The sequence below is a fragment of the Anser anser genome (assembly GCF_964211835.1).
Source record: "Anser anser genome assembly, chromosome: 2".
Classification (NCBI taxonomy): Eukaryota; Metazoa; Chordata; class Aves; order Anseriformes; family Anatidae; genus Anser; species Anser anser.
This window is the reverse complement of record NC_139721.1, coordinates 103,192,394-103,211,630: the sequence shown is the minus strand read 5'-3', so window position 1 is coordinate 103,211,630 and position 19,237 is coordinate 103,192,394. Positions and strand designations below refer to the sequence as shown.

The window sequence follows — 19,237 nt, the reverse complement described above, 5'->3', positions numbered from 1 at the left end:
AGATTTTGAGGACTTCATTAAAAATTCTGGGCTTTCTGGATGTCTGGTAGGTGTAAGGAGCAGACATTTCTGAACTAGTTGCTGCATGCCTAGAAACCGTGGACATAAGGACTGTGAGCATGCTCTGCAGTCACAGAACATGAAGCAGCCTAGTGAGAACAGCTGTCTGTGTGCTGTGCTCTCTTGCCGTGCATAGTAAGTACGAAACTCTTCAGAAACAGCAGACTTGCTGTAAACATGTTGTGTAGCTACTAGGACTGTGCAGTCTGCCCCATACTTTCAGAAGGGAACTATGCAGTTATTTGCATATAGATTATACATCCACTTGTTTCTGGATGTGCTGCAGCTGCTGCATATGCACTTGCTTTTTGCTGCCCATGAAATCTTCTGTAGGCACAGGGGATTCCTACCCCTAACGCTTGCCTCCTTTTATCCACACTCCTCCAAAGCAACATTGATCAGGACTCATTCCACTTCTTCCTTTGATTTCCCTTTTCCCTTTAATGACAAGTACTTGCAGTAATGTAATACTTCCATGAGACACCCTGAGACAATTTCAGTTTGCTGCTGCCAAAAGAGAGAGGTGGCAATCCTCAGTCCCCATGGTCTTGGTCATCCTGTTGCTCACATTGTGTAGGTTCTGGTGTGTGCTGGGTCTCTCCATTAGCCCCTTTGACATATTAGCCTGGAAGAAAAATAGCAGAAAGGTGGATAGTTTTCTCTGGAATAGTGAGGTAAATCAGCAAGCTAAATGACAAGCGTGAGTTAAAGGACCAGAGGAGTACCAAAGCTTCTTCAAGTGCAGCCAGGAGGCTGGGAAAAAGACTGAGAGAGACTGGTTCTTGCACTTCTGCAACAGTGACATGTTAGATCAGCTTAACTGCCTATGAAGCAGTATTTTGACTTCATTCTTCTACAGAACAGAGTCGATACTGTGCCTCTTTTTCTCTTGCCCTTGTCACTTAAAGATTTGTCATTCAATTCGGGGAAGCGTCATTCAAATTAGTGGGTGGATTCACAGTTTTCATGGCACCACAGCTTAAGAATCATTTTTGGAAGGGTTATCAGGAATATTCTATGTCATGGTCTTACAGGAAATTGCATATCTTGTGAAAACTGTTTTGAAATTAAACAGAATTTTGAGAAGCTTATGATGGCTGCTACAGAGAGCGTCAAGTCCATGATATCTTCTTCCCAACGCTCTAGAAAATGTATAAATAGGGGGAAAAACAGTTCTTTTTCAACTACATAACATCAAGCCAGATTTGAGGTGGAAGATCAGAAAATAAAATGTGATGAAATTCTGATTATTCCTTTGGTATTGTCTGAGAAATGATAGAAGACTTCAGCACATTAATAAAGCAGTTTAGACATCCGTCTGCCACAGTGCTGGAGCACAGAAGATCAAAAGAACATTCTCATCTGCTTGACACACACACTCAGTGTTCATTCATTAATGGCATACTTTTAGCGTAGGTTATAACTGTACACATCATACAACAAAGCAGTGCCACGAAGTTTCCCTGTCCATAGGGAACAGAGAGAGCAGAAAAAAAAGAAAAAAAAAAAAAACAAAAAAAAAAGTCTGATTGATTAAAGCATTCTCAGCATCTGAGAACATCATTAACTGACATGGTTTGCTGTGAACTTTGAAAGGCTGGGAAGAATAACTGCACTCCACCATCTTTGTTTGACTGTATTGTTCAGTATGAATACCCCACTGATAAAGTAATTCTTGATAAAACACGTTCTAGTTTTCAGAAGTCATACAATCAAAGCATACACAGTGGGTGGGTGTTGAAGTATCAGTGTTCTGTAAAATAAGCTCGAATTAGCAGTTTCGGCCACCCATCTGTTTTGGTGAAGGTCTAAGTATATGTATTTTAAACCAAATACGACCCATTTTAGGTTCTGAAGAGAAAAGAGAGACAATCCTTTCCTAAAAGAACAAAGAGCCAAAACACATTGTGCTTGCCCAGATCCTCACTCCATAGCAGAAAGCATTTGCTTATTCTTTTTGTATTTATAGAAAATACATTTCCTCACCTCCAGTTTAGGCAAATCTCAGTTGTAATGAGGCTAACTGGGCAGAGTCCAGATCAAATTCACTGCTGGCATTGTGGCGTTGACTTAGTGGATGGGCACCTGAAATTAATCTGGCCCTTTCTTCCTGTGAAAGCGAAAGTGTGTTAGCCAGTTGTTTCCAAAGCATGCAGAGTAATATGCCTTTGGATTGTACACAGCTAATCCTCTTTATACTTTGCTGACTGCAACCTACTTAGTCTTACATGAAATGTGTTCTCCGACTTTTTGTGAGCCTGATCCAAAATCTGTTGAAGTCAGTGGAAAGAGACCAGATTTTTTCCAGTAGTTTTGGAGCAGACTCTATATGAACAGCTGGTCTGCTACTGAGTCTTCTAGTTGAAAGACGAAGAAAATAAGCAGTACCAAACCACACTGGACTCAGCGCTGTATTAAAGATATAAATGAAAGTAATGTGAAACTCGTAAAACCAGACTGGACACAACACTCAAACATGCTGCAGAGAGCAGTCTAGTGCTAGCAGGGGAATAAGTCAGATACTTAATAATTTCTTTTCCATAGCTTTTACTTTTCCACATATTCTGTAATGTAACAGAACTTTTTTTTTCTTTTTTTTCTTTTTTTCCCCCTTAGGCACATAGTTGCCAGACAGCAGCACTGGAATGAGAACATATGTAGTGTTTGCTTTTATCTTACTTTACAAAAAAGAAGTATGAATACCTTGTGTTATTCCAAGTATAAAATTACAGGTGTCAAATCATTTGGTGTTTTAAGTGCTGTGCCAGAAAAGTAATCCAGTAAAAATAGGTATGTCCTGTCAAAACTGAGCAGTTAGTATTGTTATTACAGTTCCTTACTTGCATGGCTCCAGCAGTGTAAGATTGTACAAGACAAGTGTAAGACCAGCAATAAACTTGCCTGGAATCGCCCGGAACATAGAAAGTCAGGGGGATGGAAACCAGATGAAACTAAAGGTCCAGTGTAAGAATCTGCCTGGTCTGCTTTACAGTGGTTTGAACTATAAATGCCATTAAGCAAAAAGTATTCAGCGTCTTAGGGAGTGATTCTTACCCAGAGACCACAGAGACTTAAAGCGAAGAGCGATTTGTGCTTGGTTCTGTATAAGTACATGGTCAACCCTCTGTCATAAGAAGCGTACCATTTGAAGAGGAGAAAAACACTTATCTGGAAAGGGGAAATATTTTTTTCATCTTCGTGTTACAAGTGAGGGTGCAAAACAGAGATTAAAATGGTTTGACAGTGTTAGACTGTGGCTGCGCTGGCTGTGGCAGGGAAGCCCTTGGTACTCTCAGATACTTAAAAAAGTGAGGACATCCTTAAAGAGCTGAGTAAGCCTTCAGGAAGAAGCTTGCTGTGGACTTGAACCAAGGCAGGAGGTACCAAAACAGGACACAGCACAGCACAACACAGGTTTTGCTATGTGAATTTCTCCTCAGTAGAGCATGAAGAACCACACGCTACATGCAGCTGCCGGAAATCAAGTTAATACTTTTGTTGTCTGCTCCACAAAGGCTGGGTCTGAAGAAAATCTATTTAGTAGATTATTTCCCTGAAGGGGGCAGAAGAACCACAACATTTAACACTTTTTCCTGGCCCCTGGAGCTGCAAGGAAGCCTGGACAGAGACAGCCTGGTTTGCTAAAACGGGGACACACTGCTTCTGTCAGTATAGATGTTAAGAAGCTTATTAAAGGACACAGCAGCTGACAAGTGAATCTTTAATCCTTGCCAAATCCCCTAAGTTTATGATCAGTTTAAAGCAGTTCACATAAAAAAGAAACTTTTACTCATCATTTCATGTGCGTTTGCAGATCAGATGTAGTTACTTTCATGGTGTTAATCAGAATTCATTTTACTTGTAATTTTCAGAGTGAATTTTGACTGTCTTAAAAAACACTCCCCAAAACCCTGCTCTCTTTCCCTGTTTCTTAAGAAACACAGGAATCATGTTCGTTGTCCACACTGGTATTTTAAGTGGTACATGGAGTGTGGCAGGTGACATAGCACACAGCTGAACAGCAGGCCAAATCCTAATGCTGTAGGCTGCCTTACTGTTAAAATATCAGAAACTACAGGGGCACTAAAGCTTGCACGTCCTGACTGAGATACGAGTACAGGTTAACCATCACGTGTTGATTTACTGAAAAACTTTTAATGTACTTGCTCATTTTCTCTTTGCAAACCACATGATCACGCTGAGTCTAAGTATCTCATGCTGAAATGAGTAAGGCTTTTTGAGGTTCCTTTTTCATATAAGTCTCATTCCTATTACTTTGTGGAAAGACTCCACCAAAAAAATCAGGGCAGGCTATATAGGATAAATTGTGGGTTTTGGTGGTGGTTTTTTTTTTTCAATTCCTGAATAAAAGAACACTACAGTAAGTCCATCAGTCAGTGGATCAAAGGATGGAAGTAGTGTACCTCGGTATGCTGTAATGTGAGCTATTTGTTCAATAGTTAGCTCTAGTTTACCAACATGACTATTCATTCTAAAATAAGCACTCTGGCAGTGTTTGCTCCCAGGCAAATACTTGCTCTGCTGCAGTTCTTTCTCAGCTCAGCTGCCTCTGATCCCCTTTGCAAGTGCCAAAGTTGTTAGCCTTTGTAGTCATGAGAGTTAATTACCACTCATTTGGGTCCCTTTTCTGCATGGCCAAAACCTTTCATGTCCTTTACATGGGACAGAGTGGAAAGCCTAGCCCTCGTTCAGGCACTGTTCCTTATGCAATGTATGATTAATAGTTGCCAAGAAGCGCTCGGCTGCGTGGGCACCGGCAGGTTGCGGCTGTGCGGCTGCATGGGGAGTTAGGTAGGGGGGCGGGCAGAGCACGGAGCATCTGATGGTGGAAATCGGCGCCAGGGCCCACCAGGAGATGGGCCTGGATAGCCTGGGCCACCTGGGAGGTGGTCGCCAGAAGTGGCATTTGGGGACAGATGGGATGGGCCCGCTGGGCATGGGGGCTGAAGGTGTGGAGGCTGTAGCTACTAGGCCCCATATGGGGCAGTGAGGAAGAAGATGGCAGCTGGCTGGAGCCGCTCAGGTAGCTGCTCATCTCAGCTTGGCTCTTCGGTCTTGGGCTGGGCTCTCGTAGCTTTGGGAGTGGTTGTGGTAGCCATAAAGGAGCACAGATTGTTGTTTGGCTTTCATATCAGTCCAGGGAAACTAGATTTATCTGCCAGGCCGAAAGAGTTGTCCTCACCAAAGCGGATTTTCACCCACAGTGCTCTTTAGAGGTTGTGGCCTGCAATAGCAGGACGATTGGCAGAGACCACATAGTTCTACCATCTCTAATCTCTGGGGCTTTTTACTTGAAATATGCTTTTCCTTTTCAGCTAAATAAACCATAGCAAAAAGCCTTTCACTGTGTGCTGAAATATTCTCAAGTGCTCTTGTTTCCAAGGGTGACTTTACTGGGGGCAGCAATGCAGTCTCAGAACAGAGCTCTTAGGTGTCCCAGCTACAGATTTATTTCCCATGCCGCTGACAGCTTGATTTGTGAAAGAAAAAAGGACAAAATAGCAAAACAAAACTCAACCCACAGCCTGTGCAAGAGAGAAAAACACGGACTTGCTGTGCTGTAGAGGAAGTGTCAAATAGAAATAACATTTCAAAGGGGGAAAGCTTTTAGTCTTCACGTACATGATAAAAATCCTTTTACAAGAGTAAGTTGCGTAACTATAACTATTTTTAAGCTTTAGAAGTTTCCTGTTTAATACCTGTGGGATAAGTCTGTGCAGCTAGCTGGAGGCCAATTTTAACCTTGGACCATTGAAATCTGTTGACCTGTGGTTTGGTACAGAGCTAGCCATTGATTTGCATTTTGTTTTTTTTTTTAGCCTGCTTTGAAATAAGTGATATCTGGCAAACCTCTACCTACCCCCCAAAAATTTTAAATGTCACATGACTGACTGTGCTGGACCTGTTTTACTTATCTGCCTAGTTTTGCAAAGTAGCCAGATACTGAGAGGAAAATGTTGCTTAATTAAGCAGATGTCAGAAACCCACCATGATGCTTTTATACAAGTCTGATAGGTACTAAGAGGACAGTAAATGCATGTGTAACTCCAGAGCCATTTCATCTGGTTTGAGACTAAGCAGCAGTTGTGGAAAGAGAAGGCTGAACTGGGGTGTTCTGGTGTTGAACAAACAAGTTTATTTCTAAAACAACATCTCATGGCAATGCACCACAAGGCTCATGATTCATAAAGCCAGTCACGCACTGAAGGGAGCTGTGTCTTGATTTGTGGCTTATAAAAACAGGAGTTTGCTAATAAATGTGTTCTTCAGAATGACAGCCCAGCACATTCTTGAAAGTGGACTTCTTGGCTTTGTCTTGAACGGTAGCCACCTATGATTACTGCACAGTGCTTTTATGATAGATGAGACAGCTTCCTCCTGGCCACTTAGTTATGTCACCATTAAATGGCAAAAAAGAATCAGGGTGACCCAGCCTAAAAGGGGTAAAGCAAACAGCAGGGCCCTGCCATTGACAAAGCAAACTTGCTTTAAGCGCATTCTCTAGATAGTCTGAGTCATCGGTCTTCAAATATGTTTATTCTCTTCTTCCTTCTTCCCTCTTTCCCCAAGCTGTATTACAAAGCAGTGCTTTGACTGGAAGCTGGGGGTGTACTACAGAGAGGGGGGTCCCAGCTGTGCGTTCCTCTCCCTGTCATCTCCTCCTTCCTTAATGCTGGGAATTTGTTTTAAATCCAGTCTTGAGAGGAAAAAAATACTGCCTGGTTCTGAAATGGAATGAGTTGAACATACTTTTAAAATGACAAGCGTATTTCTGACAAGAGGATCTGAGGCCTGTAAGGACAGATCCTTGTGCCGCAATGTATTGGGTTTATGTGGCAAATAGTGAGCATCCACAGTACCCAAACTGAATATGGCCACCCAAATGGCTGTGTTTAAAGCTAAGTAGTACAAGTGAGCAGGTGTATTTTGGTAAGCATGAAGAAAGACACAGAGAAACTGATTTTCCAGACATACTAATCCTGGAGGCATTGCTTAGTTATTCACAGTGCACAGCTTTTCCTAATGTCAGCCAAATACCCAGTTCTGGGGATGAACTTCTAGTGTCTGCTGAGGCCAGGAATATGCCTTTGCCAATTTAATTCCTTATTAGAACGTCAGAAATATTTTCTTAGCATGGCTGTATATGCATGTCTGTTTGTATATGTATGTGTGTGTGTTCCATTGTTAACAGTGAGCATTAACTGTATCCATCAGGGATGAAATAAATGGACTGTAAAATTTCCTTGCCATCTGCACAAACATCAGCCTGGTGTCAAAAAGAGTACTTAAGTTTATGAAAGCTAGACTGAGTGATGATGGTGAAAATTCTGCTACCTGGTATGCTCTCTTTCCAATGCAGGATTCCAGTTTTCTGCTGTATAAGAACTTCATTAGAAAAGCACATAGACTGAGCAAAACAAAGTTACTGCTTGACAAAATGCCTTGATGTTTTGTCCAAATTCAAAAGAGGATTTCTCATCCTTCCACGGAAGAGAGCTACTTGTGAGCATAGTCAGAGGATGCAGTGAGCCCAGTCTGAGCAGCAGCAGCTCCGCAGCTAGTTTGCTCGTTGACAAGAACCACAGGGCAACAGCAGCACCAGGGGCAGCATTAAGGTGGCAAATCCGTAGATGAAAGAATACAAATTTGATTACAGTATTTGTTATGCTGTTAGTCAAAGCTCGTCCAGTTGCATTTCTGTTGAGCAACATCCAGAGCCTGCTGGAGGCAGCGGGAGTTTTGCCATCAGCTTCCCTGGGGGGTAGAATTTTGCTCACTGTTTAAATTAGCTGTATCTTCACAGGAGCATATGGGAGCAAACGCAAAGGTTTTGAATTGAAGGAGCCAGTAAGCGGCCTTATGCATTTACTTTGTTACCCAGGTAAAAGCTGAGACAGAAAAACCCATCTGCTAGACCTTCAACACATCTCTGTAAAACCCATGCTGGAGTGAGAGCATTCTTTTCTATTTTATTTATGGCTCTGGCTGTCTGAATGAGTGCATCTGGAGCTCAGATGCCTTATGCCCTTATTGTAAATTAGTTAACTTGAAAAACTGCACATGCTGTCAGAACTTTGCTGTAGAAATGCCAGGCTCCGTAGTTGAGGTGCTTTTGTGTGTACGTATGTTTTTTATGTGAAAAGGCTGTTAACTTCATGCATAAACACTGCTCTCTGTCTCTTTTCCCTCCCTCTTTTGTTGCAGACTGTGGACTAGCATTGAATACTCAGGGAAAGCTCCCCAGAGAGATTAGGGACATGGACAGATTTTAAACAGGGCCTTAATGCATGGACACGAAGGGACAAACGTTCTAGAGGGAATACTAATGCAAATGCCCTGGTTTGGGGTCAAAATACATTAAACAGCTGCTTGCATGCTAAAGATGCTTTTAAAATCAATACAGATGGGAAATTATAAAATGTGTATGTACAGATCTTGCTACTTCCTCAGCGTTGTAGCCTAAGAGAGTGAAAGGACTTCACTGACCCCCTTTGTTATAAAGCATACAACAATGTCAAGTATCGGTGCTAGAGAGCAGGGCACCTATTTATTAAATCCTTTTGCAGGGATCAAAATTCCAGATCATGCTGAAGCCTATTTTCAGGGAGGAGTTGTCAGCGTCCTTCCCGGAGAGCTGTGGGAGGTAAGACCTAGCAGCTGTAGGCATTAGATTTTGATGAGAGTAAACTGCTATTATCATCAATTGCTTAGATGATGCAGTTCTAGAAAATAACTTATTGCTATTTTCAATAAATCTACATTTTAAAAAATCCAGTGAAGTTATTACATAAAAAAGCAGTAACTACATATTTCTGGGCTAGCTACTCAGCAACTAAGCTGAAATGGAGAAACAGAAGTGGAGTCTGACTATAAAAACTGACAGCCTAGATGGGTCACCATCTGAGAGTGAGTTATATAACCCTAACACGGCAATATCACAGCCACGGTGTGGCTTTAATACCACCGCACAGTTGGTATTTATCATTGAACCATGTGTGTATTAAAGGAAGGCTTGACAGATTTAAAATAAATGTAATGAAAAAATAATTCAAGTAGCTAACATTCCCTCCAGCTGCTGAAATAAATATATTACTCCACCACTGCTGTACCCTTTCCTTATGGGACCTTAGCCTGACTCCACATCACTGCTGTGCTGTGGTCTCTGACATGAAAATAATTATCATTTGCAGTATAGAAGAGCAGCAGCTTCCTTATAAATACTTACATCATTTAAGTTCCCGGTGTAAACCACATGGCATTACCTGGGCATTTTGTCAGGCATATTGCCTGTATCACCAGTGTCCCATGTTACAATAATCCCTAAAAAAGCTGCCACTAAGTTGAGACACGTTGTTTTAGGTGCTGCATGTTTGTGACTGCTGCAAGCATTTGTCAGCTTCAAACTCCACAGAATCCACATTTTTTTACACTCCAGCTTAGTTTGGGGCAAAAGGACAAGTCTTCAGGAGCCCTGCAGTGCTGCTGGCCATAGCCTGTAACTTTTCATTGCTACCTTCCTTCTGCATCATCCCCATGTCTCTTCCTTTTGGCTCCTTTTTGCTTTCTACCAATTCAGACATTTCTTTCCAACTTCAACTCTTCCTGGTCTGCCACTCCTAATTGTGGTCTTTAAAGCATTCCTTGGAGACATCTCCTCTGCACCCTGAAAGTTGTTGCTGGCGGGTTTTGAGGACGTGCTCGGTGTATGCATCCTGTCGCATCCTGTTTGCCACTTAGATGACAGTCCTCAGGTCCCACTCTGCAGCTCTAAGACACAGGCAGAGCTGCAGCTGCTGTTCACTGGAGATGTAATTTTGGATTCCTTCAGAAATGAGATGGCCTCCCTAACCTTAGTCTTGCTCTCAGTAATGCCTGTGGTATAACCACACTCAACAGTTTGTGGTTTGGATTTCCAAGAGAGCAATTCCTATTGAGAACACGACTGCCATCGACACAAATGGCAAGGCTGCAAGATGTCTGCATTCAAACATGGCCATTAAGTTTAGTCAGACAGCAAGACCAGTCAGATCCCTCTCTGCAGGCCAGTACTTACTGAAATTAATATTTGTGAACCCCTGAGACGGTTCCACTGGTGTCAGCGAGGGCCCTTGCGTGCTCCCGCTCATCCTCCCTACCATAAAACCCACAGATTTCTCTTAAGCTGAGTGTCACAGTCTCTTCTCTCCTTTTTCCATGCTTGGTTGTTTTGCAGAGATATTTGGAGAAGAGGAAATGCCAAGGGTGGGGAGCATTTTGCCTTGCTACTTGTACGTATTTTTCAATAGAAGGACATAGGCCGGATGGCTGGGCACTTTCTTAAATTCTGCCTGCAGCCGGTGCTTGCTGCGGCTGCCCTGGTCACAGCTCTCCCCCTGAGTCCCAGCTCTTTGTTACTTACATACGGATGTAAAAGGGGTGCAGGGGGAGTGAAATTAAGACAACTTCCTTACATTATTGCCTCCATCGGGAGGGGAGGAATAACGCCCGCACATGTCTCCAGCAGGTGGCAGCGGCAGCCCTCACACCGCAAGCAAGGCGGGAGCTCAGCTTTCCCCTTCAGCCTGAGGGGAAAAAACCGTGCCCTCGTTGTCTGTCCAGCCCTCTGACCCCACGGGTAACTGGTCAGGAGATGGATGATAGCTACAGATGTGATAGGATCTCGTGGCACGAACTGGGGGGACCAAATGCTTTAAGCAGTGGTGTCTCTGCAACCTCATTGCAAAATTAGTCCTGCCATTAAAGTGGAGAAAAACCTGTCTGAAGATACACCTCTCCTACGAAGACAGGCTGAGGGACCTGGGGTTGTTCAGCCTGGAGAAGAGAAAGCTCTGGGGAGAACTTATAGCCACCTTCCGATACCTAAAGGGGGCCTACAGGAAGGCCGGGTATGGACTCTCTCAGGGAGTGTAGTGATAAAACAGGAAGTAATGGCTTTAAACTAAAAGGGGAGATTTAGATTAGCTATTTGGAAGAAACACTTAGTGGGTGGTGAGGCCCTGGAACAGGCTGCCCAGAGAAGCTGTGGATGCCCCATCCCTGGAGGTGTTCAAGGCCAGGTTGGGTGGGGCCTTGGGCAACCTGGTCTGGTGGGAGGTGTCCCTGACCAAGGCAGGAGGGGTGGAATTAAATGATCTTTAAGGCCCTTCCGACCCAAGCCATTTTGATTCTATGGTTCTGGGAAAGTGCCTGCTGGGGTGGCTGCAAGACCCCTTGGTGCTGAAGAGCACTCAGCTCCATGCCCCCGGGCAGTGAAAACATTTTACTGCAAACAGAAGTACATAAAATTTTCAAGTACATTTGAGAAGCCAGACAAGTTAAACTTTTCTGCAAGAGAGCTTTTACATTTCCTTTCTTGAGATGGAAGATAGCTTTCTTAATTTAGGCAATGATTTTCCAACCTCAGTAACCACAGACCCATGCAGTTTTTTTGGGATACCCTGCCTTCCATGTTGTCCCATCTTTCCCCATTTTCCTTTCCTAGTGTGATTGCTGTTGTTTACAAAAAAACTCTTTCTTCCTCTTTTCTTCATGCTGTCTCACCTCAGCAGGAGCCAAGTGTGGGCTCCTGTGCCTGCCATGCAGAGCCAGATGCTGCCATGGGAAGGGGGAGGCAGGCGACCAGGCCAGCTGCTGCGTGGCAGAGGGAGCTGGCTGCTGCGCTGCTGCTGCTCCTCGGCCTCCAGCCGCTGCCCTCTGCTCCCTCCGTGGCAGCCGTTCAATCGTGAACACTGGCAAACAGGAGGAGATCTACCTGAGGGAGAGCAGCAGGCTGCCTGCTGGTCAAGTTGATCAGTTTTAGTAAAAAAAAAGAAAAAGGAAGGAAGGAAGAAAGGAAGAGAAAGGAAGAGAAAAGGAAGGAAGGAAGGAAGGAAGGAAGGAAGGAAGGAAGGAAGGAAGGAAGGAATCAAGGAAGGAAGAAATCAAGGAGGGAAGGAAGGAAGGAAGGAAGAAAACACCAAAAATAACCCGTGAAGTTCCAAGCTCTCTTGTGTGTTGGTTCTTAGGCACTATTAATTTGCATGCAGTGGTATGAAATTGAAAAATGGTCTGGAATAAACTCCTGATATCAGGGCACATTATGTTTACTGTGTGCCTTCAATTTAACAATGTGCTGAAAGGACCATTGCTCTTTCTAGATATACACCATGTGGCTAAAAGTAACTGCTTTTCAAATGCAAATAATTAAGTCCATTTAAATTTTTAAAAAGTTTTACCACTAAGGAAGAAATGCGTGTGTTGCAAGTAAGGAGTAGAGGAGAAATCATTCAGAGTTGTGCAGTTGAGTTTGTGCTGTAGCAGTCTGCCCTTTCCCACGTGCTTGTCTCCTGTTGATAACGCTTGGTGTTATGCATATGCAGGAAGGCAGAACATGCAACTGGACAAGAGAGCTGTGTACGTAGAGGAGAATTTTGACCTTGCTGCAACCTCAGATGTTGCTGTTCCGTCTTGTTTCTGCCCATGTATCCTTTGTTTCTTACATAGTCCCTTTTCTAAACAATATCAGAGGCTGGTCTGGGGTCTGGGCCTCTCTTTTTTTTTTTTTTTTTTGGTCCTGTTTTTGGTTTATACCACTTCTGATAGATTCTTTATCACCTGCTCCCTACAAGGCAAACTGCAAGGCTGCTTCCCTTCTGTAGCAGCTGTGCTGGAGAACTGCTGATGAGGAACAAAATGGGAGCTACTGAGCAATCATGGGGAGACTGGCTATTAAAAAAAAAAAAAAAAAAAGCTAATTAGAGCATAGAGGAAGAGGCAACACTTTGTGCAAAAACACCAGAAGGTAGGCCCTCCAAATCCCATACGCTCCCTGTAAATAGCTATAATTAACCCAATAGTATTCACTTTATCAATTAAAATTTAATTAATATTTTCTGTCCTTGACAATCATATTAAAGGCAGTCAGGAAAACATAGTGGCAGCTGGGTTTCTGCAGAGAGCAGTTGCTGTCAAGAAGAGCTACAACAACAGAGGCACAGGAGACTCCTCTCCCTCTCTCAGTTGTACCTGTGATAGAACTAAAACTGGTCACCGAATTGCTGGCAAAGGAGGGGAGGATGGCAGACTGCGAGCCCTGGTCTTCTCCTGCAGTGACAGGCAGCGTTACACTTCCAGGCATCACCCTACAAATGCAGCACCCACCTGGGTGAGAGAGAGGAGTAGTGAGAAAATGAATGTTGTTGTTACTTATTTGACCTTACCACCCATTGATGGCTGCTGTACAGCACTTTGTTCTACCTAGTTTTTGATGTTCTGCTTGGTGCTTTGCCTTAGTGGAGCAAGCTCAGCAGAGATACCCCTCCTGAACTCCATGGGCCCTATCAAAGTAGTAAGGTTATTGCTTAAAATGGTGTGTCTGTACTAGCAGCTTGGCACACTCCTGTTTTGCTCAAGGGACAGGTTTCCTGGCCACTCATACTGCCTGTGGCAATTAGTGTTTGAGCTCTCTTCTGGAACAAATCAGTTGGTATCCCAAGGGGAAACCTGAATGTAGTCAGCCGTGTAGTTCACTCCAGGGTTTGCTCCAGACAGACAGGATAAATGTGGAAGACACCAAATGTATTTCCTTCCAACCAGAACAGTGTTTCAACATAATTCCATGTTAGGCTGTAGCATTATTTGTCCTCTCCCCCCATCCTTTTCCTAGAACACACAACAATTTTCTTCTGGCTTGGTAATGTTTTTAACCCAGTGCTGCTCTGCTGGCCTGCTGTATAAAGCTGTTATTATTCTGCATGCCTTGAACTGAAAAAATACCACCAAACCCATTCACAGAAAATAATGAGTGTTAGCCACAGGGTCGTAAGAGAGGACCTGAGCTGAGCACCACGCAGCACGTCTGCTTAGCTCTGAACAGTGTGGTCATGAGCCATTCTGCAAAACTGGCCTGTGGGTGAGGGTCTGCAGTGCGGACCTGGTGAGAATAACTGTGGGGTAAAGCAGGTCTGTTGTTCCTCATTTAACAGGAGGGTACAGACTGAATCAGCAAGATTCATGGAGTGTGTTGAAACTAGATCTCCCAGATCATGGGGAAGAAGCTTTCAGTACAAAACTGTTAGACAAACACAAGTACGGAGAGGAGATGGGATGCAAACACTGTCACCACAACCATCTTCTTGTCTTCTCTCCACTCCTCTGGATGAAACATGATGGGTTGGCATGTTTTTGATACACCTAGTGGATCAGGCCCTTCAGGTAGCCAAGTGACATGCTGTTTCTCAATCCTAGGGAGGCGGGCACCAAGCCATTTAGTGCTATGAGGTCAGAAGTGCTTCTGAGCACACCCAGAAGCAGAACTGGAGGTTCCTGGTGGATGTCAGCGTTAGAAAAGCTGAGTGTCACAATCAGAAGTCTCTTCGGCCTCTAGGCTTCTGTGTGTAACTACACCCATCACAGACTTTGTCCTTATGGGCTCTCCTATGGTCACACAAGAAACAAGCCTCAGGCCTACCATACCGTGAGCTACATCTCCCACCAGCTGAGTGCTCCCAGGCATGTCCTGAAGGGTGATGGGGGTCAGGATGAGCGAGTTCTCTACCCTGGTGGGACAAGAAGTGCCTCTGGTGCCCTGCAAAGGTGCTCACACAGGGCTGTCCCCAGTCTGCCAGCAGCGAGGTCAGAAGGGTGGAGATGAACACGGACAACAGCCATTGCTGCTGCAATGGTTCTGTCCACTTCAGGTTGGGGCATCCGGTACGGCAGTATTGAGAAACAGCCCCATGGAATCTCATGTTGCCACACGTTATGAAACAAACCCGATCCGTTGTTGTACTATTGGTAATTCCAGATAGATTTATGTAAAATTGAAGGAGTTGGAGGTAGGTGCTGAGAATCACTGCAGTCTTCATTGCAAAATGAAACTCAAAATGAGCACAGTAGCTGCCCAGCAACTATTGCTTTGAGTTTGCACACATTGTTTACCTTGCTCTTTCTCTCTCTCTTCAGTCTAGTTAAAGGTTTTACTGGATTTTTAGAAATGTACTTCCCCCACCTCCCTGAAATTCACTAGCTTTTCTGACTTTTATAAAAAGAAAAGCAGAAATGAAACCCTAGGCAACTCTCTGTTATGCTTTGAATTCAACGTTCAGAACAACAAATACATCCAAACAATCTTTGCTTTACTGTTAGTCATTTGTACAAACCTGCAATTAAAAGGCTCAACATTTGTTCTCATCTCTTTCTGAAATTACATTTTCCACTTCCTAGGCCCTGGCCTCAGGCAGTGAATTTTTGAAGCAATCATGCCTTGATAATTAATGTTTAAAGATGAATGTTGCAACTTTTAACACAGTGTGTAGCTGAGTAAACATCCTGCAATCCCTTGTAACAAAAAAAAAAAAAAAAAAAAAGAGTATGAAAAAATACATGGCTCTTACTGGAAGCTGCAGGTTTTGCGGACATTACCCTTAGAGCTCCCAGCTGTAGTATGTTTTCTTACTGCTCCCTGTTTGCTTGTAGATGTGGGATACTGCCATGCTTGAAAAAAGCAGAAGAAAATAAATACCACATCCAGTCTGTCAGTTCTTTGTGCCACTGACTCATCTCACCAGAAGGCTTGCTGGGAAAGATTAGCTCATACCAAGAAGGAGGAGACAAATCTTTGACAAATGATCAGTAGTAGTAACACGATCAATGCTATTTTGGATTTTACAAAAGGGCAAGAGGATGAGGGATAGAGTGGGAGGAGAGAAAGGGGTAAAAAGAAGGTCAGGATGTGTGTGGGAGAAAGTATGGTCAGAAATTCCCTTTCACGCACTTTTGTTTGTCCCAAATCCACCTTTTCTTTGTAGAAGCTGCAGCTTCCAGACTGTTACTAAACCAATGGGTTTTACCTTTGATAGCAATTCCTCCTTCGTGGGGCTTCTGTATGCTCCTCAAGTGCTCCTCATTGGCATTTACCTAAAGCACTCTTTGTGGCATTTTTGGCGCTTGAAAAATTAAGTGTAAAAAAAAAAAAAATGAAAAATTAAGTGTATCATCCTTTTCCATCATAAATCTGTTGCAGCTGAAAAGGAAGGTGGGAAAATCTTCAACTTTGGCATTTCAGGAAGGGGAGTGGATGGCCTGGATTGACATTGCCTACTTACTTCAGGCCTCTGAGTTGGGCATTGCAATCCTGATTCAGATCTTTTGGTAGACACACCTCATGCCTAACATTTCCCAATCGGTTGGCACGAGGCAGCTGCCTGTTCATCTAAGCCATCTAAGTACTCGCACAATCCCGAGAGTGGTTTCTGTAAAAAGGGACAAGGGGGGTTCACAGCGTGTCCATGGAGGGGTCTAGGGACCATGCCAGGGACCCTATACTGTATCTGCTAGTCCTAGTTCTGGTATAGCCCCTTCTTATCTGATCTCTCCATCTGTTCTCCTGGTGCTGTTCTACATACACAGAAGCCTTTCTACATACACGGAGGCCAGTGACAAAATTCTCTAGAATTTCTCCAGACAGGTCAATTGGAACAAGAACAGAATACTTGGGACTGTATTTTTTTTTCTTTCTTTTTCTTCTCTATCTCCCAGAAAAGAGAAGGACATTCCCAATCCAACACTGAACTCACAGGTCTGCAGACCAAGTTCGGAACAGGTGCTCTGGGCTTTATTGTTCTTTGATGTTTTTTTCTGCTCAAAACAAATGTCTGATTCTACAATTAAGCATGAAAACGGAACCTCCCAAATAATCTTGCCTTTCTTGAAGTGAAGTTCAGGCTCTAAGAAAGATTAGTAAGAGAAACATTCAGCACCAGTCATACTCCTTTGGGTAACAGACAAGTTTCTGCCTGTACTCCCTTCTAGTATTCATTATGAACAGGTATTAGTGACTTCCTAAGCAGCAAGCCCAGCTAAATAATAAATGAAGTATTGCCTTCTGCTTTAATAATTTCCTGTTCTTTTAGCATTGTTTATATACCATCAACAGTGTGCTGATACATTAACTGTGTACCCACTGCTTGGCTATTTTATTATCTATTGCTTTAGTTATCTGCCCCTGATTACTGATCCTAAAAGGAATAAACTAATTTTTAGATGATTTTACTGTTGTAGCGCAGTGGTTTTTAATCTTTTTTTTTTTTTCATTTTTGAGCCCCCTTAGAAGTTTTCCAGTAAAGGTATTGACCTGTTTGTACTAAATTTAAGCCTGCACAAAATAGCTTGCTTTTTTTCCATTGTTTTTCACAGATCCTTTAACAAACAGAAGCCCAGGGAGCACTACTGCAGGGTACGGGGTGCTTCAGAAACCCTTCATGTTAAACATGACACAGATTGTTCAGCATTTTGCTGAACCAAAGCGTTATCGAGTCCCATGGTGTGAAAAATGCTTTGGGACTAAAAGCAGTGTGTTATTCAAGAAATGCTTAATCCTAAACAGATCATGCAAATAGAGTGTAATAGAGACTCCACTGCAGTTAATGAAAAGATTTTGTTTGACCTTGGTGGGCTCTCAGACAGGCCAGGAACATATGCTTGCCATTGCTAACGGCATTTATTTAGTAGAGTTTCCCTTCCTAGATTGGGAATTAGTTTTCTTTCTCTGTTGTTTGCATAGAAAGACTGTAACAGCTCAAGGAGATCATGCAGGAGCCACCGTGTTTAGAAATGTAGAGCTGCTTTTGAGTAGAAGATACCTCCCAACTCCACGTCTAGCCATTTAGCTGTAGTTCAAATAAGCATCCTCACCAGGCTTTTCAGCTGACTCCCTGTAACAGACCACATTAGTCTACTGTGCACACTGCCTTGCTGGAGTGAGGGCCTGTAAAAGAACCCACGTAAACAAGCAGAAAGCAGCCATCTCGCATGCCAACTCACTTCTGGTTGCATGTGTTCACACTAGTGAGCGTGCACATTAAGCCTTTCCAAGCTTATACATCTAAGGTTGGAAGTGTCTTTTTTTTTTTTTTTTCTTGTAGGCTGCATTCCCAGCTTATTCCAAATCCTGTCCCCAGACTTAACATACTTCATTCTTACATTGCCTGGTTTGAAGCCTGTGGACTCGAACTGGGCAGGCTCCCAGCCACTTCAATTGGCTCTGGTACATATTGTCTAAAGGGCATTTTGAAAGGCATATGATTGTTGACTTCCAAGGCTGTTTCATAAGGACAAGGACTTGTTAAGAAGCAAGACACGGAGCAATTTGGTCAGGGCACAGTTGCCTAAGTATCAGTGATGAGGGTAAAATTTAGGGATCTGGTATTCTGCTTACACCAGAGCATAATGAATTTGCTGTCCTTGTTTTGTTTTGTCTTTTGGTCTTTTTCCTCCTTACGTCTTCACTTGTTAGAATTAAAATGGACAATGTAATTTATGCTCCAAATTCCTTTTCTTGTTCTGGAACCAGCAATAAATGCTGTAGGTTTTTCTAAAGAACAACTTTTCTCTAAAGGTGCCATGCATTACAGTTTTCTCCCTAGGAGCACAGGATGGGGGAGAAAAAACCTCCGGTACTGACCCTTTTGCTATGTAACCTTTCCTTAAAATGCCAGCAACTGAGCTTCCACAAAGAAGAACAACAAATATTGAAAGAGGAATGTGAAGGACATTATGAAAGACGAAAGCAAGAAAAAGGGATCTGCTCAGACATGTTTCTCGGGGAAGGTGATGTAATATGTACTGTAGAAAATACTAGTAGTTGACATAACTCTTTCTAAGTAGCTGTGGCTGCCAGCGGACAAGGAGAAACAAAACCTGCAGCTGGGAATACAGCTGGTCAGGTTGTTTTGTTCAAAAGAAATATAGTAGGTATAAAACTTGTTTTCAAAAGATGCCGTTGAGGTTTAATTGAATAGCGTCCTATTAATTAAGGCTGAGCAACCAATGGATGAAAGTCTCATTTCTGTTGGGACGGTTTATGCTGATATTGTAACATTAAATCTTCCATATTGGGAGTACTTAAGAGGTTGCTGTTGGGATGCCATGGTATGCAAGCCTGTTAAAAGCCCACAAAGTTGAGCAAGTGTTCAACAAACTTTTTATCAGTTATCTTGCAAATGACCTGGCTTTGTATTAGCTGATTCTCATATATTTTAGTTAGCTTTCTTAAGGAAATACTTAAATGACTGTTCTTTGTGTGTACGTTGTGCATGTGTACACATACATGGATATAGCATTTGGGAACCTCCTACCCTGTTATAACCAGATCTAACAAAGAGGCACAGGGTCTTCA

At 43.1% G+C, this 19,237-nt stretch overlaps 1 protein-coding gene and 1 long non-coding RNA gene across 6 annotated transcripts in view; one reads left to right on the top strand and one right to left on the bottom strand.

Annotated features, from left to right (window-relative positions):
• Positions 1-19,237, top strand: part of COA1 (cytochrome c oxidase assembly factor 1) — a 52,718-nt gene that overhangs the window by 8,005 nt on the left and 25,476 nt on the right. Inside the window, exon 1 of one of the 5 annotated variants that reach the window (XM_083823127.1) lies at positions 8,652-8,725. The exons of 2 other annotated variants lie outside the window; for them this stretch is intronic. In XM_083823127.1, coding sequence (XP_083679253.1) covers positions 8,667-8,725 — 59 coding nt within the window. In that variant the 5' untranslated portion in view covers positions 8,652-8,666. Of the gene's footprint in view, positions 1-8,651; positions 8,726-12,440; positions 12,475-13,121; positions 13,226-19,237 lie in introns of those variants that run through there. 2 more of the 5 variants (XM_083823128.1, XM_083823126.1) reach the window with 2 other exon arrangements.
• LOC310893754 lies at positions 6-18,668 on the bottom strand. Its single transcript, XR_014579268.1, has 3 exons — positions 15,456-18,668; positions 13,087-13,221; positions 6-2,170 (listed from the first exon to the last, which is right to left on the bottom strand). It is a non-coding gene; the product is annotated as an uncharacterized lncRNA (long non-coding RNA).